The sequence below is a fragment of the Sus scrofa genome, chromosome 6 (genome assembly GCF_000003025.6).
Source record: "Sus scrofa isolate TJ Tabasco breed Duroc chromosome 6, Sscrofa11.1, whole genome shotgun sequence".
Taxonomy (NCBI): Eukaryota; Metazoa; Chordata; class Mammalia; order Artiodactyla; family Suidae; genus Sus; species Sus scrofa.
The window spans coordinates 136,622,923-136,648,705 of record NC_010448.4 but is presented as its reverse complement, the minus strand read 5'-3'; the positions used below and the strand labels follow the sequence as shown (position 1 = coordinate 136,648,705).

At 40.4% G+C, this 25,783-nt stretch overlaps 1 protein-coding gene across 5 annotated transcripts in view; it reads left to right on the top strand.

Annotated features, from left to right (window-relative positions):
• ST6GALNAC3 (ST6 N-acetylgalactosaminide alpha-2,6-sialyltransferase 3) overlaps positions 1–15,296 on the top strand; it is a 567,804-nt gene extending 552,508 nt beyond the window's left edge. For all 5 annotated transcript variants that reach the window (XM_021097752.1, XM_021097751.1, XM_021097753.1 and 2 more), the window contains 2 exons: positions 11,866–11,973; positions 13,034–15,296. In XM_021097752.1, coding sequence (XP_020953411.1) covers positions 11,866–11,973; positions 13,034–13,220 — 295 coding nt within the window. In that variant the 3' untranslated portion in view covers positions 13,221–15,296. The remainder of the gene's footprint in view (positions 1–11,865; positions 11,974–13,033) is intronic.

Sequence of the window (25,783 nt, the reverse complement as noted above, 5' to 3'; positions counted from 1 at the left end):
GAAAGAAAGAAAGAAAGAAAGAAAGAAAGAGAAAGGAAGGAAGGAAGAAAGAAAGAAAAAGTATACAAGTTTTTCTCTTCGAAAAACTTAAAGTGGCAGGAAAAAACCTTTTATCTACTTAGATATTCTCCTACCTGATTACAATCTTTCCGTTTTTCCCCCTTAGTCTTAAGGAAAGCATATGCAGCAGGTATCGCTGATAAGAGAACTAGGGGAGAAAGCCAAAACCTTCCTTTAATTATCTTTATCAGGCTGCAGAACAGGTACCCAGGCCTTGGGTAGAGAAAGGTGATTAGCATTCGGAATACTGAAGATCACATCAACTTAGGAAGGGCAGGGTTTCAAGATAAGTTGAAGGGTAAGTTAGAAAGAAGCCACTTATTTAAGCTGTAGAACTAGAATCAGATCAAATAGTGATTGTTAAAGAGCACTAAGAATACTGTGGATACCCTACCGAGAGTATTAAATAGACATGTTATATTAGAAAGGATCTTAGAGATCAACCAATCCAACTTTAAATCTTTGGTTGCAAGGAACAGATGCCTCCTTCAGCTGACCACAAGCCAAAGAAGGGAATTTATTAAGAGGTTATAGTACCTAACAGCTGAAAGGAAGCCATGCCTGGGGCATGAAGTAAATCTAGGAACTTGATCTTTATTTTCAGGGCTTACCTCTATTTCTTTTTAAAGTTGGTCCCTATATCCACATCAGTAGCCGAAAGCTATTGTTTGAATATGACCATGGCTGAAATTTTAGACAGTTCTTTGAATGGTAAAGTTATAAACACAAATCTATAAAGTGGTGATAATAACTTTATGCTAAAAATACAGCTAGACATTTATAATTTCTCTAGCATGGACTGTTATGATAACTACAATTACAGACTTTAGTGATGAAAGACCCTAAGCCTACCTAGCACAATCCTTTTATTTTACCATAAAGAAATGTGGCCCAAGGAGTTCTTGTTGTGGCTCAGCAGGTTAAGAACCCGACGCTGTCTCTGTCAGGATGTGGGTTCGTTCCCTGGCTTTACTCAGTGAGTTAACTATCCAGCATTGCCTCAAGCTGCAGTGTAGGTGGGTTGCAGATGCAGCCGGGATCTGATTTTGCTGTGGCTGCGATGTAGGCCAGCAGCTACAGCTCTGACTCAACCTCCAGCCCAGGAACTTCCATATGCCACAGATATGGCCTTAAGAAGGAGAAGAAAAAAAAAAAATGTGGTCCAAGAAGAAGCCACATGTTCCTAGAGGATGAACAGTAGAACTAGGAGAACTGGGGTCTTTTCTTGGCTGCTCTATCAGATATGTGATGCCTTGGGCAAAACTAAGAATAATGGTTACCGAGAAAGAACTTAGTTAAGAACTGAGTTTTCTGATATGACTGTCTTTGGGCAAGTATTTTATATATCCCTGAACCTTCATTTGTATAATAATATTAATACTCTCCATAGGATGTGTTTGTTGTGAGGATTAAATAAAATGACCCATGCACCACTGTCTTGGCACAATGTCTAGTACATATTGCTGTCCCATAAATAATAGAAGTTATTATTATTAATCAAAACAGTTTATTTAGTCAGCTTTTTGCATATCAAATATCCCTGAAACTCAATGGCTTACAAGAACAATTACTTCCTGTTCACGGGGGTGGGATCAGCTCTAGCTCTGCTAGGTTCAGCTGAACTTGGCTCTAGTTTGGGGCTCATATCTGTGTCACGGGACCCAGGCTGAAGGAGCACTCTCTGCCTGGGACATGCTGTTCTCATGATGGAGGGAAGAAGTGTAAGAAATGGGAATCATGTGATATTTAGGAAAACCTCCACTGGGAACTTTCTAATGTTCACTTCTACTTACGGTCCCTGCATCAAAGCAAGCCATTTGACCAAACCTAGTCATGAGGCAGGAAAGTTCCTGACCCATGAGCAAGCCATGTTCCAGGAGGGAACAGATAATCTAGAGCAGTAAAGTTGATAGAAAATCTATCATCATTGAGACAAGGGCCTCTATGGTAGTTTGAATGGTCTGAAACCAGAACCCACACAGGCTGTCCTTAATACCGCACATCCTTTAAATTCTGGGCCTTTTAAGAAAACCAGAGGTCTGGGGAAGGCAACAGTTACTCAGAGTAGAGGTTGGGTATTAGGGTGCATAATGTAATCCTTTCTTCAGAAGCTTCACTGGGTAGAGGAGATCATGCAATAGAAGTCATTTTTAGAAATTCAGAGTTTCTACACCAGAAAGGTATTTCACTGGGTTCACATCCTTTAAGCAGCAATGATATCAGTTTTCATTTCAATAATAAAAAGGAAAAAAAACTCACTAAATTTAATGTTTATGTAAATACTGTTTACCTTTTAAGTGGAGTAGGTTGAGAGGCTTTGGGTGTGTGTTGAGGACGTCAGCTTGGTGGTACGTGGAGTTTAGATGAGTTTGCTCATAACTTGTAACTGAGTTTCTGATGTAGATGAACATTTACTTGGTACCCCCCATTAGCCTCACATATTTTTTCAATTGTTTTTATTCTTAATCATATTGTTTACTTGTTTCTCAGTTCGGAATTAATGAGGAATTTCACGAGGAAGAAACAATACAATTCTGCCAATTTTCCCCTAGATGCTTTTCTCCAAATCCATAAATTTCCATCTGCTAAAAAAAAAAAAACTAGCTATACAGAATGTCAAGCTACCTCTAATATTTCAAAACATAATGTAAAGAAGAGAAATAAGTCAGTGTTACTTACACATCCTGTCTCCAACCAGAAATTTATTATGGAAATTAAGCCCTGATGATGCTTTGAGGTTTGTTCCAGATTAGAGGACAGATCAGAACTACTCTGTATTCACATTATCCTCACACCTCAGTGCAACTGCACAGCCCATTCGCTCTGCCTAAAAGCCTCTCCTCCTGCTCCGTTGTTTCCTGCCTGCATTCTTATTTGGCCTGAATCTACAGCTCAGCTCATACCTCCTCCTGGGGAAGGAACTACCTTCCCCAATTTGCTCCATCAGTGCCTGTTACTCTTCCCTGGGTATTCTCATAGCCCTCGTGGGTGAACGACATCCTTGGCAGCCCTATTTTTGAAACAAGCCCTCAAGTCATCCACTTGACCCTGAGTTGAGATTAGGGGCAACTTGGTCTTCCCAATGCCTAGCGCAGTGCCTCCCACTGACAGTGCACTCAGCAAATCTTTCTGGAATGGGTGAGGGCAAGCAGAATCAACGCATGATAAGATTGGAAACTGAAGAGGATGGGGAGAGCCTTTCAGGAAGAAGGAAAATGTACACAAGTCAAAAGGAGCAAAGACGGGGGCTGGCATGTACAAGATGTGCGTAAGGAGCCACAAATGGACCCATGTGACTACACGAGGGAGTTCAGGAAGAGAAGGCCTGGAAAATATAATGGGGAGTTCAGGTTTGTTGGCAGAAGGCCTTAAGGCCCCATTGTCTTAGTCTGCTTGGGCCATCATAAAAACATACCACAGACGAGGTGGCTCAAACAACAGAAATTCATTTTCTGTTAGTTTTGGAAGCTGCAAGTCTGAGATCAAGGTGCCAGCACAGGCAGTTTCTGGTGAGAACTCTCCTTCTGGCTTCTGGCCTTTTTGCTATGTCCTCACATAGCATGAAGGGAGGGACCTCTGGTATCTCTTCCTCTTCTCACCAGGGCAGTAACCCCATCACTAGGGCTCTACCCTCCTGAGCTCACATGAAGCTCCTCACCTCCCAAAGGCCCCATCTCCAAACACCATTCCGGTGGGGGTTAGGGCTTAAACACATGAATTCAGAGGGGATGCTATTCAACCAATAGAAGGGTTAAGGAACCAGTCTGCCCTAATGAAGTGGCCCAAAGAGATCTCCACTATCAGTTCCTGCCATTCCTGAGGTTCCATTATTCATTTAAGAAAATGAATGAAATCCCAGAAATCAACATTTCCGATTGAAGGGGCTTTAAAGCCCAAGGGCAAGAGTGAAATAACCTTTTAATTTCTGAGATGAATGAACAAAGTAATTTTTGTGAGTGGTATCTTCTATTTCTACAGCAGCCATAAATCATACCTTTGGGAGCTGTACCATTTTACTTTTAAATGTACATTTTGAAAAGAACACAGTCATTTCTTATTATGCTCCTTTTGTTCAGTTTCATTGCATTCATCACTAGTCAGAGAGTCCTGTTGATTCTATGGCAGGAAAACTATTTGTTATATTTATAGTCCAAGGGCCTACTGATTAGCACAGGCATTTTGCATTAGCTGATGGGGACAGTCTACAGTCTTTTAAGATTTACAGCTTCCTCCATTTACCCATGGCCCATTTTTCATTATTTTCCGGGCCTAGATTCCTTTTTGTTTGTTTGTTTTGGTACATTCTCTTAGGAATCATCCACAGAATGATGTTTTTACCCATTGGAAAAGTTTAGGTCCATTTGCCAATGATTCAAGCCAAGATCGAGAATTCTGCCACCTGATTTGCAGGAAGTTGTTGCCGAAAGATTTGCTGGGCATGCCCCGCTGATAGATAGTACAAATATACAGTGTTAATATAATGTGCAAACTCCAGAGTATTACCATAGCTACCAACTATAGGATGACATACAAAAATATATGACTTGAGAACAGCTGAAATTGTTTCCACACTTTGAGCTCCCTTACATTAGACTGGTTCACAATATTAGATTGAATCCCAAGGTGCTACTGATAATCATCAGCTGTTTTTCTTGGCCAGTCTCTTTGTTTAAATGTATTCTTTCATTATCCATGTGCCTTTGAAAAAAAATGGGGGAAGAATGGTTTTAATTGAATAATCCTGTATTCTGTCAGCTATTCCTCTCCCTAGGAAGATATATGGAAACTTCACTATTTTTGTTCATCCTGCCAGTGTAGTATATTGATGAAAGAGCTGAGGTCCAAGAGTGTTAAAACAAGGCGTGAAATATTGATTAATTCTTTTTTTTAATTCCCTTTTCACTCCTGAATATAGCAGATTTCAGAAACCACTGCCAATATTGTGGTTTGTCCAGTAAACCTCCATTTGGGCGAGGGTCTGGATCCCCTTTGGGCTTTGATGAAAGGTTATTGTGCTTTCAAAATTTTCTCTTGGAATGCCTCAGGCCTTGTTTGCATTGGCTCATGGAAGAAAAGAATTAGAAACAGCAGAACTGGGAGTTTCTGTTGTGGCTCAATGGGTTAAGGACCCAACCTAGTGTTTATGAGGATGCAGGTTTGATCCCTGCTCTCACTCAGTGGGTTAAGGATATCTTGTTTCTGTAAGCTGTGGTGTAGGTCACAGACGTGGCTTGGATCTGGCTTTGCTGTGGCTGTGGCATAGGCCGGCAGCTGCAGGTATGATTGGACCCCTAGCCTGGGAACTTCCATATGCGGAAGGGAGGGAAGGAGGAAGGAAGGAAGGAAGGGAGTGAGGAAGGGTGGGGGGAAGCGTATTCCCAAAGGCTCCCAAAGGAACCACTGCATGAAGGAGGCAGCCACAGAGACTAATCAGCTGGACTCATCCTTGTTCTCTGACACTTGCTTCCCTTCCTTGTTGCACATCCCCCATTGCAGGCTAGGACTTACCCTTTGGGTCTAGGCCAAGAGTATTTGATGATTCCTAGGGCTAAGTTGAAAGGTAGGATAATAATCCAGTATTGACCAAGCCTGAATGGCTTCATGTAGACTTGTCATAAAGGAGAAGGAAGGGAGATGCTTGGTCTTGGATGAGGAAACAGTGGGAGAGTGAGCAGGCAGAGTGGGAACTGCAGATAAGGAGAGCCTGCACAGCTTGGACTGGGCTCTTGGCGACCCCTCCCCGCCAAAGCCAATAGCAGACCCCAGGGATTTCAAGATGTTTACTGCCCTCTTAGGGCTCAGGTGAGCTTGTAACAGCGAAGAGTCTGGTGAAATGTGAAAAAGAACTTATCATAGAGGACAGTTCCCACAACACAGAATTATCTCATCTAAAATGTGCCAAAATTTAAAAACCCTGATTGATAAGAATCTGAAAAAGGATGGCTATATGTATAACTGCATCACTTTGCTCTATACTTGAAACCATCACAACATTGTAAATCAACTACACTCCCATATAAAGTAAAAATTAAATTTAAAATAACCCTGATGGAGTTCCCACTGTGGTGCAGCAGGTTAAGAATCTGGTGTTGTCCCTGTGGCTGTGCAAGTTTAATCCCTGGCCCAGCGCAGTGGGTTAAGGATCTAGTCTTGTCACCGGTGTGGCATAGGTCGCAGCTGCAGCTTGGATTCAATCCCTGGCCTGGGAACTTCCATATGCCATGGGTGCAGCCAAAGAAAATAAAACAAACAATCCTGATAGAGAGAAGGTGTTATTATTTTGCCCATTAAAGTATAAGCTTCTTGAGTTCAGAGCCCAAGTCATTAAGCTAACAGTCCTCAATAATTAGAGGATCTTGTGAATAGATAATAAATGTAATGTTAATTCTGTTTTCTTTGAAAAATAACCATTTCCATTTCCTCAGTTCCTTCCCTGACACTATCCAAAAGAGAAATGTCACTCACTGGAAAGTTCCAGCTTGCCAAACAATAGGAAAAAAATGCTTCACAGTATGTTTCCAGAAAGGCAAAGATGAGGGAGTGTGCTCAGAAGCAGGGGAGCAGGTAAATGAAGGATGCTGACAGCCACGAATATTGAAATTGGTAAAAAAAAAAATAATAATAATAATGCTAGCTTGACAGACAACGAATCCCTGTGGCTATGTGATGGCCTTTTGACATCAAGGAACAGGGGTAAACATCAAGGGGCATGGTAGCTTATATTTTATTGGTAATAAACTAGATGTAAGATCATATTTTAAATGATATGCCTTCAAGCATATGCTACATCAAGGTGTTGACAGCATCATTTTTTTCAAGAGATGAACAAGTAAATTTAAGCAGTTTCCAAGTGGTAAGCATCTTGATTACCAAGGAGCAGTGGGATGCAAAGCTTGGCTGGTGGAAACAAATGATTGATAGCTTCCTTTTAACACTCCTGCCTTTATTTTCCCCTGCATGGTTCATTATCCTGCTGCATTAATTTCAGCTTTCTTATTGTACTGAAGTAAGGGCTTAAATTCTTTTAACATCCCTATGGGAATCTTGATTGTTTATTTGTAGTTGACAATAATTGTTTTTATCGATCCCCAAATGTGGAAAGTATAAAAAGTGCCATGGCTGATAGCCAACTGGTACAGAATGCTACGTGCATGAGTGACAAATTACGTTATATTTCGCCCCAGAGGAGACCCTTTTAGAATTTTTAAGGCATCTGATAGTTATCACTAAGTCACTACAAGCTGGAAAGCCTAAACAACTTCACATACATCAGCTCAAGCCTTTTTGTTGTTGTTTTTATTGAGCCTCAAAAGGTCTACTTGAGTATATAATTTATGCTTCCTCCTTTCTAGTAGATCCACACAGCAGGAGAGTTTAGAAACAGTGTGACTACGAGAATTCCCAGAGCCAGTGCCATCCAGGGCAGTGAAATTCCTTAGGGACCCAGATCACCTGGCATTGATTTGGAAGAATCCCCATGCTAATCCAGCAGGTGACATTATCCACTGCAAGTATCATTATATGGACATTAGCTCTGAGTGTTTTGAGAAGTAACCACTTTGCTTGCCCCAGCAAGTATTATGGGTAGAAAACTTTACATGATTTCACATATCAAATATAGTGAGGCACCAGGGGGGAAAAAATGTGTCTAATTAAGTGCTATTTGTAAGAGAGGACACGTGGGCAGTATGAGCCTCTCACTCTGAATCAAATGCACCACAGCTTGCTGGAAGAGCTTTTGAGCTAATTAATTATGATGTCTATCCAGAAACAAAATAAATCAGGTTAGGCTTAAAAGTAATCAATATCGGAAACATAAAAATTTCCTTATTAGATGAGATGTAAAAAAAATCTTTGACCAGATGCAAAACCCTGAAATTCCTGCCTGTCTTTCCCTGTAGTTAAGAAGAGGTATATAGAGAAACACTTCGATGACTGCACCTTATTTCTCCATTGAGGATTCTGCTCTGAAAGCTTGGCTGTTGAACTCCCAGAAATAACTGTCTGGGATGGACCAGAACGAGGCAGAGGAGTTTATTTTGCAGAGGAAGTTTCCATATGTCACACCACGAATGATCTCCCCTTATCCCCGGGCTCTGATATTATCTTGGTCCTTGATAGCAACACTGTGGAGGGATGGATCCTAGAAAAACACATAAAAAGAAAAATAATTTGCCCCAATTTAGACTTTTTTCTCACTCACAGTATGCTTCACCCTCAATACTATGGTTGTGCCTTTGGTCTTAGACAGACATCCCAGCACCTTCCATGGGCAGTAGAAAGAAAAACATGGAGCTTCTTCCTTCAAAAATGTCATGACTATGGCCACTACCAATGCAAAGGCAAACTTGCCACACACCCCAGGCATTTGGTGGCCTTCCCATCACACAAATGTGCATTAAATGATATCTGATTGATTAATATGTTTGTTAGTTACACGTTCAACATGCATGGAACATGGAACTGCCAAATGGCGAAAAGTTAAAACATATTGACTGTCAAAGGTGATGATCCCTGAATCATTTGATTTTAAAATTAGAAGACGCTTTGGGTAGGATTTAGTTCAACTATTTCATTTTAGAGACAAGGAAACAAAGATGACCCAAAGAGGCCAAGTAAGCTGTCCAAAGCCTCACATTTGAGTAGTGGCACAGGTGGAATGGGAAACTTAACATGCTCCCTTCAGTTCTGATCTGCACTTGATACTGACTCTGAAACGCATGGGCTCCGCGTGGTTATACTGTATCATGATTCATTGTTTTAACACCTGTGCCTCCCCTACTAGACCATGTGCTCTTTAAGAAAATATTCTACATTTTTCACCAGTTTCTAGAAGAGTCAGTGGCACATAATAGGATCCCAATAAATGTTTGTTGATAAAAATGAATGAATGGGTGAATACATGAGACTCATTTTTCCCTGTCATGTACAAATCCATGCTGTAATTTTTCATGACCTCTCCTAGGATTTGGTCAGCCTGGTAATGAAGAGAGGATTGGAAGGTAGAAAAAAATCAAAGGCAAAGGCAAGAAATGTGGGGAGGGATGCAATGCCACAGGAATAACTGGAAAAAAATCAGTGCAGAGACAAAATTTCTTGATTTGATTTGGGAGCTTTTAGTCCAGACCCTTGCCTCTTCCGATGTCTCCCAAGTTTCTAAGCAGATGGTGCTTTAAGCACTTCCTGTCACTGCTGCTCCTCCTCAGACCCCAAAATGCAGGATTGACTGCAGGTCCAATTGTATAAGCAGCAAAGTTGCTCTTTCATCTTTCCCTCCCTGTGGTATGTGTTCCTACCCATTTCGCACCCATCCCTAACTCATGCTGCTGCAACTGCTCCTATCATAGAGAAAAGTACATGCAGCTCCATGTGATCCTGTTTCTGGAATACTTTCTTTCTTTTTAAAAATTTTTTTTTTGTTATAGTTGATTTTCAATGTTCTGTCAATTTGTGCTGCACAGTAAAGTGACCCAGTTATACATATATATACATTAAACACACTAGGAGATATAAAGAAAGTCTGCTTACATAGGGGCATTTCGGATTCAGTGACAAATAGGCAGAGAGGGTGGGACAGAGATGCACTGGGTCTGTGCCTCCTCACAAATCAACCAAAGGTTACAAAATCCCGTTATCAACCTCCACTTCGAGTTCGCTGCTCCTGAAATTCTTGCCTGTCACAAGTAATTTGGTCCTAGGCACTGGTTAAAAAAAAAAAAAAAAAAAAAAGAATCAAAGGATTCAGGGTCCTAATTATAGCACACAGATCGCTTGATATTAGAGAAGCATAGCAACGATGCTGGACATCGGCGGGGACAATTCCTGGCTAGAGAGCTGTAGCCAGTGGCCAAGTGTTAGTTTGTAGAAGAGCTGGGTGTGCTCCAGTTGGCCCAAAAGCCTAGATGGAAAGTAAGAAATTTAGTCCTTCTTAGAAGTGGTGCTGCACAGCTGCCAGATAACCCGGGGTGACCCAGATGCCCATATGGGGAAAGTTTTAAGGAGCCAGGCAGTTATCTGTTTTGGATGGATTGGGTCATCTTGGCTAAAGATGAGTATGGAGATCAAGCTTTTCATCAAACATTCCCTTGAACCATTGGGAACTTGACAGGCTCCTCCAATCAGCACTGCATCTAACTCCATCAGCCACTCTTCCTCTTGGTTACTGTACTTCCCAACTTTTCCTTAAACACTCCAGCACACCTCCTCAGATTTGTGGTAACTCCCTGGAATGCGCTTCTCTCACGTGGTCTGTTAAGCAAGTGGCATCTGTTGCTTATCACCAGGAGTCGAAGTCCAAACACTTCCACCCACTGTATCTTGGTATTGGAGTCCCCAACGAAAACCCACCACAGTCAGGCACTGGGTAGAACAACTCTGTGCTCACCTAGAGAAGAGACAGAGCAAGATCAGCTGTGATGGTGGGCATGAGCCTCTATGGTCAGCAAGTCCCTCTCAGCACCTGAAACGGGGCTATTGGCCTGCATGCACCCCCCCCCTTGTGCCACAGAACAAAGGACCCCATCCCCTCTTTGCAGGAGACAGATCCAGCAGTGAGGTTGGCCAGGTGCTCTATGACACACACACGCATGAGCCAAACAAAGGAGGACACGTTGAGACTGAAGCAGAGAAAGATATTCCCACTCAAGGTGATACGGCAGCACAGGCTGTGAGCCCTCCTTGCCAAGAAAGAGTTCCAGGCCCAAAAGACATATTGTTATGTGACCAAGAGAGGGTTGAAAGACTGCACATGAGGCTGCCTTCCTAGTACGAGGTACATAGCTCCTTCCCATTCACTCTCCCTGTCCTGGTGCCATAGGGAAGTTCCTAGGCTAGGGGTCCAATTGGAGCTGCAGCTGCCGGCCTACACCACAGCCTCAGCCATGCGGGATCCGAGCCACATCTGCCACCTACACCACAGCTCACGGCAATGCTGGATCCTCGACCCACTGAGAGAGGCCAGGGATCGAACCTGAATTCTCATGGATGCTAGTCAGGTTTGTTACTGCTAAGCCACAATGGGAACTCCTCTCTGCCCCTTTTTCCCCCAGATATTTGCTCGCATTATCAAAAAGATCTTCCCTAATCAATCTTTATAACATAGCCACCTCTGAATCCCATCCTCTGGCCTCCATGAAAACAAAAGCTTTGGTTGTTGATAACTATTGTATCCTCAGCATCTATAACAGTAATGGGCACATTGTAGGTGTCCAATAAAAAGAGCCTGGTTGAGATAGGTCTTACAAAGGAAGAGTCTTGTGTCATGATGCCCGGAAAGCAGAGAGGGAAAACTTTTCAGATGCTTTCACAGACCAAGTCCTTCACCTACACTGCATCCAATTTTCACTCCAAAACCCAGCAAGCCTCAGAGAAAGTGATATGTCCAAGAAAGTACGATAACGCCATTATCATTCAGCTCCTATCAGGGCTCCAAGCAACTTTAGAAAACCTGTCCTCTGATATACAGCACTAATTTGTGTCTTATGGAAAACCAAATAAATTATTTTTCACCTGAAGGAAGCAGGATTATTTGACTTCAGATATTTGCCATATGGCTTCTCTTCCACACACCATAGCTTCTAGGCTTAAGGTAGTAAGAGGGAGAGCATGCCTATAAATTATTCAGAGATAATTCAAAATAAGTGTGTATCTTTGACAGATTGTCAAGTTTCCTTCTGCTTTTCCCTGATAACCAGTGTTATGTTTTTGATAAAAGGTTGCTCGTTTCTCATGCCACTTTCTTGTTGCTCTGTGTTTGTCTTCCGTGTGGTTTTGTTTTGTGTGTTGTTGTTTTTGTTCCCGCTACAGAGTCCAGTCTGGCTCTTATCTCAGCACCGGGTGGTTTACCTTCATTCTGGCCATGGATGCCTGTTACGGCATTCACGTCTACGGGATGATAAATGACACCTATTGCAAGTAAGATCACAGGAAATTATTTTTATGCATCTCCAATTCTGATATCTTGTCAAAATATCACCATTCATTTTAATACCATAAATCTGAGAAACAGATAAAGCAACAATTATTTCCCAGTGTTCTTTGCTGACATGACATTTTATTGTCAGTGCATCAAGTTGTGACTTTTAGGCATGATAAAAAGAAAAATATTTACCACTGTCTAATGTCAAATGTCAGAGGGAACATTTTTTCCCTTCATGGCTTAGCAGGGAGTTGTGGCTTGGAAAAATACAGAATGAGTTTAGTGGTGATTTAATTTGCAAAGCAGGACTATTGTTTCTGCTGCTCTAATGGTTGATGGATGGCTATCTACTCAGTGGTTCTATTTGATCTTGAAGGACAAAATGTCCTGGAGCCTCAGAGAAGCTGATACCTTAATGAGAATTCCTGGAAATGGCATTTCACTACTTAGTGAGTAATCTTTCAGATCCTTATTTAAAATGGGTATTTGATCCACAGTATATGCCTGTTGGTGGGATAGTCTCTAATTAGATAATAAAACAAACCTTCCATGCTTCATCGAGGTAGTGAAATATATTTCCCTACCAACAATTGGCATGACATAATTCAGAGAATGTTTTAATGATATTGTCAAAATGGTAAATAAGCCACAATCTTCATCATCCACTACTTCTACCCTAACTATAAGCATAATGGAGCACAGATGAACCAAATATCTTGCTCCAAAAATCACTAAGCTTCTTCAAGCTCTGCAAAAGCAGTCAGGCCATCCAAAGTTTGTTTGCATTATATACCATTTCCTCCTTCAAAGGAGAGCTAGATGCTTGCCATGTAATTGGTATGATATATAAATTTCATTTGATTTATTAAAGCACTAAGGACCTGGTATGTCTTCCTAAAAGCTTTTATACATAATAGCTTTTAACTGAGTTCATGGACAAGAATCATGCAAAGGTTTGCAAGTAAATGCATTTACTGGGCACATAATGGATTCTTGTAAATGAAACCTTCATTCTTCATCTCAGCCTGCCTTTCCTTTTTTTTTTTTTTCCTCTAGGACAGAAGGGTATAGAAAAGTCCCCTACCATTACTATGAACAAGGAAGAGATGAATGTGATGAATATTTCCTTCATGAACATGCCCCCTATGGGGGGCATAGGTTTATCACTGAAAAGAAAGTGTTTGCTAAGTGGGCCAAGAAACACAGGATAATATTTACACACCCAAACTGGACAGTGTCTTGATGTTGGCTGTTCTGACCTTGCCACACCACTTGACATGATCATGATACTGCAACTGTGATGCTGATGATGCTGATGATGCTGATGATAGAGACAGCAACAGCGATGATCGAGTTTCTGTACATTCTCAGATACGGATGGTACTTTTAACCTGGGATGCCATTGGAAGGTGGTCGTGTTCATTATGTTCTTTCCGAAGGTTCAACATTACATACTGCACTTTATAATTTAACTGGAATTGAAACAAAGGCCAGTAACATGACAGCAATGACCAGTGAAACAGAAAGATTATCCTTCAAGAAAGCTGCCCAGGATTCTTGAACAGTGAGTAACTTCCAAAAGCCCTGGGGTTCGGCCTCATGAGCCAAGGGAATTGACTCTGCAGTCTCTCGAACCTGACCAGCTCCACCATCTTGAAGAATGGTTGATTGTCAAACACTGACCCAAGAAATGCACCCTGGGCACAGGGGTCTTGCCACAGGTACTGGTCAACCTGGGGGCAAGGGAGGGATCTCTTCCTGACTCACCACCTTCCTGCAGTACCTCCTACAGCTAAAGCCTCAGGCCATTTCCTAATTAACGAGGAAGAGATCATGGACCTCTGACCCATCAGGATTACTGGACTCTCTCAAATACGTCATTCAAAATGGGCCAACTGGCACATCTTGATGAATTTCTACTCTCACCACACCATTCTTACCGTCCTCCAAAATATAACTAAACATGTTAATAGAATCATCTGTATTAAGGTTTAGTTATTTTTGGTTGAGTCCTAAATATTTGAGAGCTATTTAACATGTAAGATATCAACACTGTAATAACATATACTGTGAAAACATTCTTAAAACATAACCAAAAGGGTTTACTAACTCTGCTTCAACATCCAACAACACAAAATTGTATGCTTTTTGAAATCGTGAAACAGGGAGAGCAAAGCATATTTTTACATCAATTTATATCCCACCATACTTCCCAATATATATTTGTATATTCAGATTTCTATTTTATAGGCCCAAGATGTGTCTCTCCATACATAACATTATCATTGTCAAGTGCCAACTGTTAGACATGGAGAGGAAATGATTCCTTGTGTTTAATCTGACCAGAGCTTTTATCTTCTTGGGGCTTATTTTCCGTAGAGTGTATCAGTTGTTATATGATAACAAGAATGACCTTGATGTCCAGAGTGCTTTGCCATGTGGAGTCCTTTCACATATGCTGTCCTATGTGACTCTCATGACCACCCCCCCCCGGCTGTTGCTTACGCATTCTGACATATTAGCAGATGACCTGTAATTTGTAAACTACTCTGATATATTCCAGATCTCTCCCCTTGCTAATATTTGTATAGAATAGCATTTGTGTAGACTAGTAACCCGTTGATGTCAGTGCCAAATACAATATATTATATTAGGATTATGCAAAAAATAAAATATCCCAAGGATGGTCTTGGCCATAGACTAGGACCCCTGCGAACAAAGGCATTTTTGGGATTTGTTTGTTTGTTTTCATGGCTATATTTAAGTGGGGGAAGAATGAGGAAGCAGGAACAACAGGATGGAATAAAAGCTGAGAAATCCAGTTTCTTGTCCCCATCTTAAGACGACTTCGTTCTCCGTGGACTCATTGCACATTAAAAGGTAGACGGTTGATTTGCTGAGAGAAGCTGAGAGACCAAAAACATCCTTGCCAATGATTCAGAAGACAAAAGTTGGGCTTAATTTACAGCACGTTTTGGAGGCTGGACGTGACCATGCATTTCATCTCAGGAGGTCTTTGCAGGACTTCGCACTGTGAAGTTCCAAGATGAGCACCTTTGAAATGGGCCATCTTGGGCAAAGTCCTCTTTCCTGCTCTCTTCTGCCATTTCAATACCCCCCCATACTCACATCCATAAAAATGACCAAGTGCCACTTCCCTTGCCAGGACTGTTATCATTGCTATTCTTTTGTTGTTTCCTTGTGTGATTTCCAGTTCTATATATGTTAGTTGTTTTGAGCTAATGATGGATAGAATGCCCACTCAAAGAAAAATAAACAGATGAAAATGTTCACATTGAAATAAGACTGTTTTATCCCCCCTGTTGTGACCCAGAAGGTCCATTTTTTAAGTGAAAAGGAGCCCTTGATTATCAGAGTGTTTCAGGGAATGACATAATGTGATTCATTTTGTTTCCCGGTAAATGGAGGGTGGCCCTGTTTGTTTTAGCCCTTATGGATGAGAAACGCTTGAGAACTTCTTGAATCTCCTGCCTCAATCTCCTGCCTTGAATCTCTCCTTGAATCTCCTACCGTGTGGTGTCCTGGGATGAAGGAACTTGCTGCCTCCTGCCTCCCTGGCTTTGTGCCAATATATGTGTGTAAAATAGACAGTGTTTCCTTTGGAGGGGGCAAGGGGGCCTCCACTTCTCTCCCTTCCCCTTTCTCTTACTAATCTCCAATCTACACTTTTTATTGTGGTCTCATCTCTTTTGTTCTAAAATTGAGAAATAAAAACCAGATGATTCTCAGGAGTTCCCATTGTGGGGAGCAGAAACGAATCTGACTATCATTCATGAGGATGTAGGTTTGATCCCGGACCTTGCTCAGTCAGTTAAGGATCCGTGTTGACGTGAGCTGTGGTGTAGGTCGCGGATGCAGCTTGGATCTGGTGTGGCTGTGGCTGTGGTGTAGACCGGCAGCTGCAGCTCCCATTTTGACCCCTAGCCTGGGAACTTCCATATGCCTCAGGTGTGGCCCTAAAAACCAAAAAAAAAAAAAAAAAAAAAAAAAAAAACAACATGGAGACCCTAACTGGATGATTTCCAGTGTCATCAACATTTGATAGAATCACGTGACTTATTTTCTCCGCAGTCTTCATGCTCTCTGCCTCCATTTCCTATTCTTCTTTACCCTCAGTGTCCTGATGCTTGTAGAAATACAAAGTCTCATTTCTCTCCTGTTGAGAAATTTGCCATCTAAGATTTACTGATAGAGAAGAGAATGGCAAAGAAGCAATTCAAGGACAGTTACTTCGTCATGCAAATTTCTGGTCCATTCCATAGGTTCTAGTCAACTGAAAGAGATTTCATCCAGCACCTAAATATTGGAAAAATTAACTGAACTCACTTATCACCAATATGAATGTATCACAGAAGTTAATTAAATGTGTGAAAAATAAAAATATTTCCATACCATCCAAAGCCCTAGGCAAATGGACTATGGAAAATGGCCACAATTTTCTGACATCACATAAAAACAAGCAAGCTAAAAATAATAAAGCAAATATTATTTATTTTAATTCTGCAGAATCCTCGAAAAAAAAGCAAGAAAATTTTAAAGGAGTTTTAAAAATGAATGTTTGAATCCCTTCTAAGCTAATCTAGTGATAAGTAGTAATGATTTATATTGTTATGATGTAATGTGATTTAGAAACCTTTTAGAATATATGATTTTATATTGCTATCAAACCTGTTGAAGAAAAAACAGTTTGGGAGTTTCTATTGTGGCTCAGTGGTAACAAACCTGACTAGTATCCATGAGAACATGGGTTCAGTCCCTGGCCTTGCTCAGTGGGTTAAGGATCCAGGGTTGGTGTGAGCTGTGGTGTAGGTCACAGATGTGGCTTGGATCCTGCGTTGCTGTGGCTGCTGTGTAGGCCCCAATGTAGCCTGTGGTGTTGGCTATGGTGTAGACCATGGGTACGGCCCTCAAAAGACAAAAAAGAAAAAACAATTTGAGGGGAAATTTGCATATATGAGCATAGAGTCCGTGTGTGTGTGTGTGTGTGTGTGTGTGTGTGTGTGTATACACAAAGATGTAGCAATCCTGATTTTTCACTGATGTGTAAGAGTCACAGAAAATCTATTTTAGACTTCATCCGAAATTTGTTGGGTTACATTTTCATTCCTGAAGGAAAAAGAAAATCCAGATTAAATGTGCTAATGCTAAGAGCACATAAAATCATATGCAATGGCTGGCCAAAAGAATAAAGCTAGAGGAACTGCTAAATCTAGAAGTAAAGATACAATTAGATGCCACAGTTGTCACAAATCAGACCTGGAAGTGTAGCAATCTGTATCACAGACTGTGCCGACTGCAGCTCAGCTAAAGTCACATTGAGAAACAGCACATCAAGCTCCATTCACGCCACGTGAATGAACACTGGTCCTCCTATTCAAATAAGCCTGTCTTTACCATGAGCAGACTTAGATTTGCATGATTTTTATTATATGGCTAGAGAACTGTGACCATTGTGAAAAAAAGAAAATTATATAAGGAGATTGCTCTTTGAGGATTTGGAATGAATCAGCCCATGTGAGAGCAAGAGTCTGAATTGGAGTCTTTGCTGACCTTTCCAGGAGTATAAAGCCATCCAAAGGGAATCACTTGTTACTTCCATAGAAAAAAAGCACTAAAGTATCTCACCTGGTGGTGTTAACTGGATGTTAATTACAAGCACAGTTTAATTTTAATAAACAAGAAAATATAATCAGATGGCTCACTTTTTTGGGGGGGCCACACCCATGGCATGTGGAGATTCCCAGGCTAGGGGTCAATTTGGAGCCACAGCTGCTGGCCTACCCCAGAGCCACAGCAACGAGGGATCTGAGCCAAATCTGTGGCCTACACGACAGCTTACAGCAATGCCAGAGCCTTAACCCACTGAGCGAGGCAAGGGATCGAACCCGCAACCTCATGATTCCTAGTCCAATTCATTTCTGCTGCGCCATGATGGGAACTCCTCACTTTTTTAAAAAACAACATACCCATTTGCATTTAATGTGGCATGTCAAACGCAAAGAAGAAGCTCTGTTGTCTCGTGTCAGTTGTTGGCATGTCTTAGCACAATGAATGATTTATACTCCCGGGGCCAGGAGGGAGAAATAATTTTCCCTTAACTGCAGTTTTAAAAGGCAAGACCTCATCATTTTAATAGTATACATAGATCCCATGACTGAAGGGGCCAGTGCTAGCCTTGGTAAGTTGTCTAGACTTAAAAAACTGCAAGGGGCTTTAGAGACGAAACAATCAAACTCCTGCATCTCGGAGGTGAGGAAACTGACAGCAGAGGTGAAGTGACTTGCCACTGGCTCTAAACCAGAATAAGGGCAGTACTGAGACTTAAATTCTTATCTCATGCCTCCTTCTTTGGTATTTGTCCTACTACATTGTTGGTTGATTGGTTTTTAGCACACAGTAGTAGATGAAAAAAATGCCTAAGTGACTTTATTGGAAGAGTCTATTCCTAGAAACCAAGGGCTTCAATTAATGTTGATTCTACTCATGATCAGAGATAACCCTACACCTGAGGTATGGACATATTTGAGTAAGTCAGATAATATCTACATTTGTCGTGAACACTAGGCCATGTTCTATTATTGCAAAGTCCAGGATTGGTGTAAAGGATGTAAGAGTCAGTTTCTTGTTTCTTTTGTTATTGAGGATGACGAAGCCATCGATATTCCTAAGAGCCACTGAGTATGGAGGTTGCCTGGTATAACTGGCAGGTCCTATTGTTGAATTATCCTCAAAGCCTCACTAGCCTCATCCTGGAACCAATTCAGCTGCCTGGGTTAGTGAAACAATTTGCCTGCACTGGTAGGTAAAATGTTACCCTTTGGTTTCATGCTCATCTTTGTACACCTTTGAGCCCACATACTCTCTGGAAGGTAAATCATATGCCCCACAAAACTCTGATGGAAAGGGTTTTTTCTTTACAGCCAATTCATGTGAAACTGTTTGAAGAGGAGAATTTGAAAATCTATTCACTAGGCTCGGAAATGGTTCCTGTGGCTCAGTGATCGCATTTGTCCTGTTGCTTGTTTTTCTGAATCTTACGGAAACCACTAGAGTAAAATTCCATGCAAATTGCTCAGGCATCAAATCAGAACTGTCCTTGGGCATTGTAACATTGCAGAAAATGTCTTTTTTTTTTTTTTTTTTGAGTTCTTTACTTTTTTTTTTTTTTTTCTTTTCAGAACAGGCACAATTTGTTTATGAAGTAAAAAGCTCTTCTTTCTCCGCAGATATGTCTCCTTTTGTTCATGCCTTGGAGACCTCAGAAAAATAGAGGCGCACTTTCATAAAAGTGAAGAACATCTTGACAAATAAATAACCAACTGCTAAATTCATATATTTGCCTATATACATAGTGAGCAGTTTCTTCTAAGAAACTCCGAAGGGACCAAAAGCAGGGCATTTCGTGATGCCTTGTTACCTAACCTACAAAGCTCTAATTTGCCCGTGTTTAACTCTGTTGTCATTGCTACTGAGTAAATACCCATTTCTATTACATACAGTATATTTTATGCTTCACTCATTTTTCTGAGTTCACGTAATTTTTGCTGTAGTCTCTCATTCACTTTAAAAACCTGTAATCTTCATCTATGTATAGAAGAGACTGTAAATGCACAGTTGTGCATTTGTTGAGGTTTTATTTTCCCCTGGCATCATATTGCTTTATTTATAGGCATTGTGCCTTAGGGAAAAGCTTACTAAGTGGCAAAGGGCTACTGGTATATTTCAGTTTGGTTTACTTTTACAACACGACAAATGAGAAGAGGTGAACAAAGCCAGAGTATGCATCATCGGGGAAAAAAGGGCAGTAGTGGGGTGGGGCGAGAGATTCAATATATTCGGTATCCAAGGCAGAAAGATGTGTAGGACACCGCTGCCAACAATGGCAAGAGAAAATGCTGGTCAGCCTCCAGAATGTGCTTTGTCTACATTAACTATCCTGATGCTAAGATATAGTCCTTCCTGTTATTCAAGTTGCATTGGTACCTAAGCTGCTTAAAATAGAGAAGTCTTCGTTCTTTCCCCACTCCCTCTTTCATTACTTCTTTCCTCCCTCAACTCCTCCCTTTCCCCCTTGTTTTCTTTCTAGAAAACTCAGCACTCTTGCAGTTGAATATCATATGTGGGTAATTTCTCCTTTGACAAAATTAGCATGTTGGAGTTCCCGTCGTGGCGCAGTGGAAACAAATCTGACTAGCATCCTTGAGGACACAGGTTCAATCCCTGGCCTCGCTCAATGAGCTAAAGATCTGGCGTTGCCGTGGGCTATGGTGTAGGTCACCGATGTGGCTTGGATCCATGTGGCTGTGGATGTGGCAGAGGCCAGCGGCTATAGCTCCGATTCGACCCCTAGCCTGGGAATCTCCATGTGCCGTGGGTGCGGCCCTAACACAACAAAATCCAAAAAAAAAAAAAAAAAAAAATCAACAACAAAAACAAAACAAAATTAGCATGTAGTACTCTAACAAATTCTTTACAGGACCCTTATTTAGATATGATCTTAAAAATGAGGATCTTTCTGGGAAGAAAGTAATAATAACCTATGCTTCTATGTCAGGTTTATAAAAGGGATGTTGGACCTTTTCCAGTCACCTCAAATACTCCGTGAGGTGCGTAATTTTACTATCTATCACCATTTCAAATAAAACTGAATCACAGGGAGGTTAAGTAATTTGCTCAAGGGTGTCTCGCTAGTGATGGAATGAGGTTTTTAAACACAGGCAATTTGACCTGGAATTCATACCTAGTAGGGGCAGGCTAATAGATATAACCACAACCTCATAAATTTCAGTGACTTAACAAAATACAGTTTCTTTCTCTTTACAATATGAGCCCTATAGACGCTCGTCTCCAACCAGCCTGTCTCCAAGGATGACTTAGACTCACGGGCTTCTTCCATCACAAGGCTTTGCCCTGCTCTGCATCCTTGAAGGCTTCCCTATTTAGACTACTAATGGGGAAAGTTGAGGGGATCTTGTTTTATGGGCAAGTCCAGAGGTGGTGTGCACCATTCCATGTCATTCCATTGGCCAGGCTCAGTCTCGTGGCCTGGTAGTGAGATGGGCAATGTCGTCTAACTGTGTGCCCAAGGGTAAAACAAACTGGGCTTGATGAACATTTAAGAGTCTCTACCATAATATTCTTAGCCATACATCCTTAAAAAAAAAAAAAACCACTTAGTTATGTTTAGCTGCATGGATGACTCATCTATGTTGATAATTCTTATTAGGAACACTTGAAGCAATTTATTTACATGGATGTCAATGCCCACACCTCAAATGAAATAAACTGAGAGCAGAATATTGTTTGAGGTCTTATTATGCCAGAAAAAGGATATGGTTTCCTTTACCAGAGGAAGTGAAAAGAGAAATGAGTAAGAAACCCTTTTAAGTAACTTTACCAAGAGCAGAAGAAACATGACCTTTAGTGACTTAATAGTCTGTGGTTAAAGTAATATAAATCGATCCTTGCTTCTGATCAACCTATTTCTGTGTACCTATTCGCTTTGCAAAGATGAGCCTCTCTTTGCAATTTTCCTTTGGTGTTCAGGTCTCTACAGTGCTGCAATGATATTTAAAGTAAAAAACAAAATTACTGGTTCTTATATTTTAAAATTACATATATCTCTTCTGCACCCCTCCCTTTCTCTGTTCACATTGGCATTTAAGCTTGCTCAAGAAAAAAGCTCCAAGTGTGCCGTAGAAGTCTTGTCCATCACCAAAACAGCACGGCATGCATTCCCATGGATGCATCACCTTCAAACATTTCTCTTCCCTTCCCAGTACTTTCTGTTCTTTGGCATTATTTTCTGTAAGATACCTAGAAACACTTTATCTTAATATCAAGAGTATTTCACATCCTGGAATTCCCGTTGTGGCTCAGCTGTAATGAACCCAACTAGTATCCATGAGGACCTGGGTTCAATCCCTGGCCTTGGTCAGCAGGTTAAGGATTCAGCATTGCAGTGAGCTGTGGTGTAGGTCAGAGACATGGCTTGGATCCTGAGTTGCTATGGCTGTGGCGTAAGCGGGCAGCTGTAGCTCCTATTCAACCCCTAGCCTGGGAACTTCCATATGCTGTAGATGCTGCCCTTAAAAGCAAAAAAAAAAGGAAAAAAGGAAAAAAGAAAAGAAAAGAGTATTTCACATCCTAAAGTTCTCTCTCATTTAATAGGAAACTGTTTACTGTCTTGGGAAAAAGTGCTTTGCATGTTAACATACAAATTTTCTTAGTTTGTCTATTGAGAGAGATTAGTTGAGACTCTAAAAACAAAATAATTAGAGAAGAGAATCTGCTAATGTTTACCTTCTCCCAGGTCACTGTGAAATTCCTTTTAAGGACAAGAAACTAGAGAACCTGGTTCATAAATGACAAGGTTTGAACTGGTTAAAAGTTGTAACTGGTGATAAGAATGTCTTAAGGTGCTTTACAAGGATAAAATGAGGTCCTCACTACCCCTAATCACAAGGTTAAAGTTCGTGAATAGCGCAAGTATACAGGGTACCTCAGTAGCACCTTATACTACGCATTGTTAAGAGTTCTGGCATCCAGTAGTGCTAAACTTTTCAAATATACTGTTTCTAGCTTAAGAAATCACTTAAAAATCTATATAATCTTCCAAAATGATTTTCTTCCAAATGCCTGAATTTCCCCAGAAGTATGACAATTACCATGGTTTTCCATCTTCAGTGGCAGTGTTACTTCAGATTAAAATGGCTTGTCCAACACATCTTTTGGTGATGCTGATTATAATAGGTTTCATCTCTCGTGGAAAAAAAGGCATATCTACAATCTTTGATGGATAAAAGGCATTAATGTTGGATGAGGACATTATTACCATGCAAATGCATCTGTGGATCATGCAGAGCTGGGGTTAGCGGTTGAATAGGAACAGTAGAATACGGAGAAAAAAAGCATTCAACAGCCTAACATATGGGTCCGATGAAACCAAATGAAATTGGACAGGAACAAATGTAAAGCCAGGCCCTTAAGTTCTAAAAAAGACAGGAGCATGACTTAACAGAAGTACGTATGCAAAGTGTTTGGAGGTTTTAGAGCAATCTACTATGATATGTCACAATTTCAAAGGTCACTCTGACCTAAGATGCTAGAAGAGTCTAAGGACAAGCAACAAGGTCCAGGATTAATTAGACCACTTCTAGAAATATTTTTAAAATTTGTTTTGACTCAATTTCTGATTGGACAAGTAGTATATTTCCACTGTCAGAAACATTGAAAAGACAGAAATGTATGATATTCATTATTACTCTGCTTGGTATTCATCTCTCGTTTTTTTTATAGATACTAGTTAAATTACATATATATAAAAATATGCTATTTTAGAGCCTGTTTTTCTCCTTAATAAGAAATCACAAGCATTTTCTTAATGTCACTAAATTACACTAGAATTTCAACAGCTACATTGTGCCATAATCTATTTAATCATGAATAAACAAGTTTTTTCATGAATTTTTTGACACACCTTTGATTTTTTTCTTTTACTGTCCAATATACAAAGGTGTTTCCCTGCACCTTTGTCAAAAATTGGTATTATTTTTCATCTTTGCCAAACTTACATATGCAAGAAAGGTTATTTGCTTTAATTAGCATTTAATTGATTACCATGGAAGTTAAACGTTCGTGTGTGTTATTTGACAATTTATATTTTTTCTTTCATGAATTAGCTCTTCCAATATTATGTCCATTTTTCTATCACAGTGAGAGTCACTGCACTTTACAGAAACAGACAAATAAGAATCCATTCAAAAGAGAGGAAACCAGGATCACTTGGAAAATGGAAGTGATATCATACCAGGGATTGAAAACATTTATCTAGGTTGATATAATGTTTAAGGGAGAACTGAATTCATACATTTAAAAGGCATTAATGGGGGTGAGAAATTAATTTTAAACTCTGTGGCTCCATTGGACAGAACTAGAGTCAATGAATGAAATTTCAGATTAAATCTCAGGAGGACATTCAGAAGAGACCCAAAGTAGTGTGTGATTTTTAGAATGAGCGAGTTCATGTGAAATAATTTGCAGATGGATCAGCCCATCCCCTTGTTCCATGTTTCATGAATTTAGACAGAAAGTTGGACTTACTGGCCCCACTCCCCACCCCAGACTCCTTTCAAAGCACACATCCTATGAAACAGTGTGCAACTCCATGTGGGAAGATGGCACACGGAAGCTCTGAAAAAGCAAGCCGAGAACGGCTGAGTGTGGGGATCCCCTTACCTTATCAGCAGTGCATTCAGAAGCCATTTTTAAAACACGTTATTTCTGATGGTGGCAAATTTCACCAAATTCGCATTCAAAGTTGTTTCTTAAATTCTGGGGATACATTCAATCGTTGGTATGTACACACACATACACACATGCACCCCAACCCACACACACACCCCAAATTTAAAACTGCCTATTACTGGCTTCTTTCTTGTAATGCTTCTCAAGGAGCTGTAATTTCCTTTGCTTCCCAATAGGGAAAATTTGCTCCATTTCATATATCCTTTTTTTTTTTTTTTTTGCCATTTTGTTGTTGTTGTTGTTTTGTTTTGTTTTTTTCTTTAGGGCCGCTCCTGTAGCATATGGAGGTTCCCAGGCTAGGGGTCAAATCAGAGCTGTAGCTGCTGGCCTATGCACAGCCACAGTAATACAGGATCCGAACCGCGTCTGCAACCTATACCACAACTCACAGAAACACTGGATCCCTAACCCACTGAGCGAGGCAGGGGATGGAACCCACATGCTCATGGATACTAGTCGGGTTCATTACTGCTGAGCCACGACGGGAACTCTCCATATTTTTTATATACTTGCTATGCTCTCTGTCTTTAAATGTAATGACTCAAGAAAATTACGTTCATTTTAGTATCATAGCACTCCTTGTGTTGGTAATTTATGATAATGGATGTCACTGTAGATTTAGGAGTCATTTATATTGCCCACCTTTTCCTATTATTGCTAGATTAAATAAATTCTTCTTGAGTTGAGCTACATTTTTCAGTTTTCTAGTCTGTACCACTCACTTTCAGTATATTTATAATCCTTTTATCTGGTTTTTGTAGTTTCCAAATGATGCCTTGGATATTTTAAGTTTTGAGCAATCAATGCCCTTTTCAAATTGCCCTTAAGATTTTTGTAGAATAATATTCTCCATAATACAACTTTAAATTACCTGCCTTTGCCTTTACTAGACTTAATCCAAGAAGGCTAATTGAACATTTAGCGCTTTAATCATCCCACACTGTCAAACCTGTCTTCTCATTACTGAGAATTTGAAAGGCCATAAGCTTTAACTGTGTTCCTGACAACGTAACCAGAGTGAAAGCTAGATAATACAATTAGTATATAACTACGGGATTAATCCTGGTCTTTATTAATAGCTATGCAAAAATATTATTTCAACAAACATGCATTGAATATAACCAAATACATGGGCTTTGGAGAATAAAGAGCTAGGTAGGCTATAGTATTTATCTTTATGGAGTTTACCGAGTTAGAAGGATAGATCAAAATTTTAAATAACTACAAGATGGCCCAGAATAAGATAAAAAACACAAGAATGATGCAAACAAAAATATCATATGTTATTACAGAAGTATAAGAAGTAAAAGGAAAGAATGATTCATATATAAAACTCATCATTACATTATATGCGCAAGTAATGTTCACATACACGTATAGGTTGATTCAAACTCTCCGATGACACAGCGCATGTTAGATCTCAGGAAGTGCATCTTGAGTTTCTATTAGCAATGCCTTATAGAAGTGGTTCATACAGGA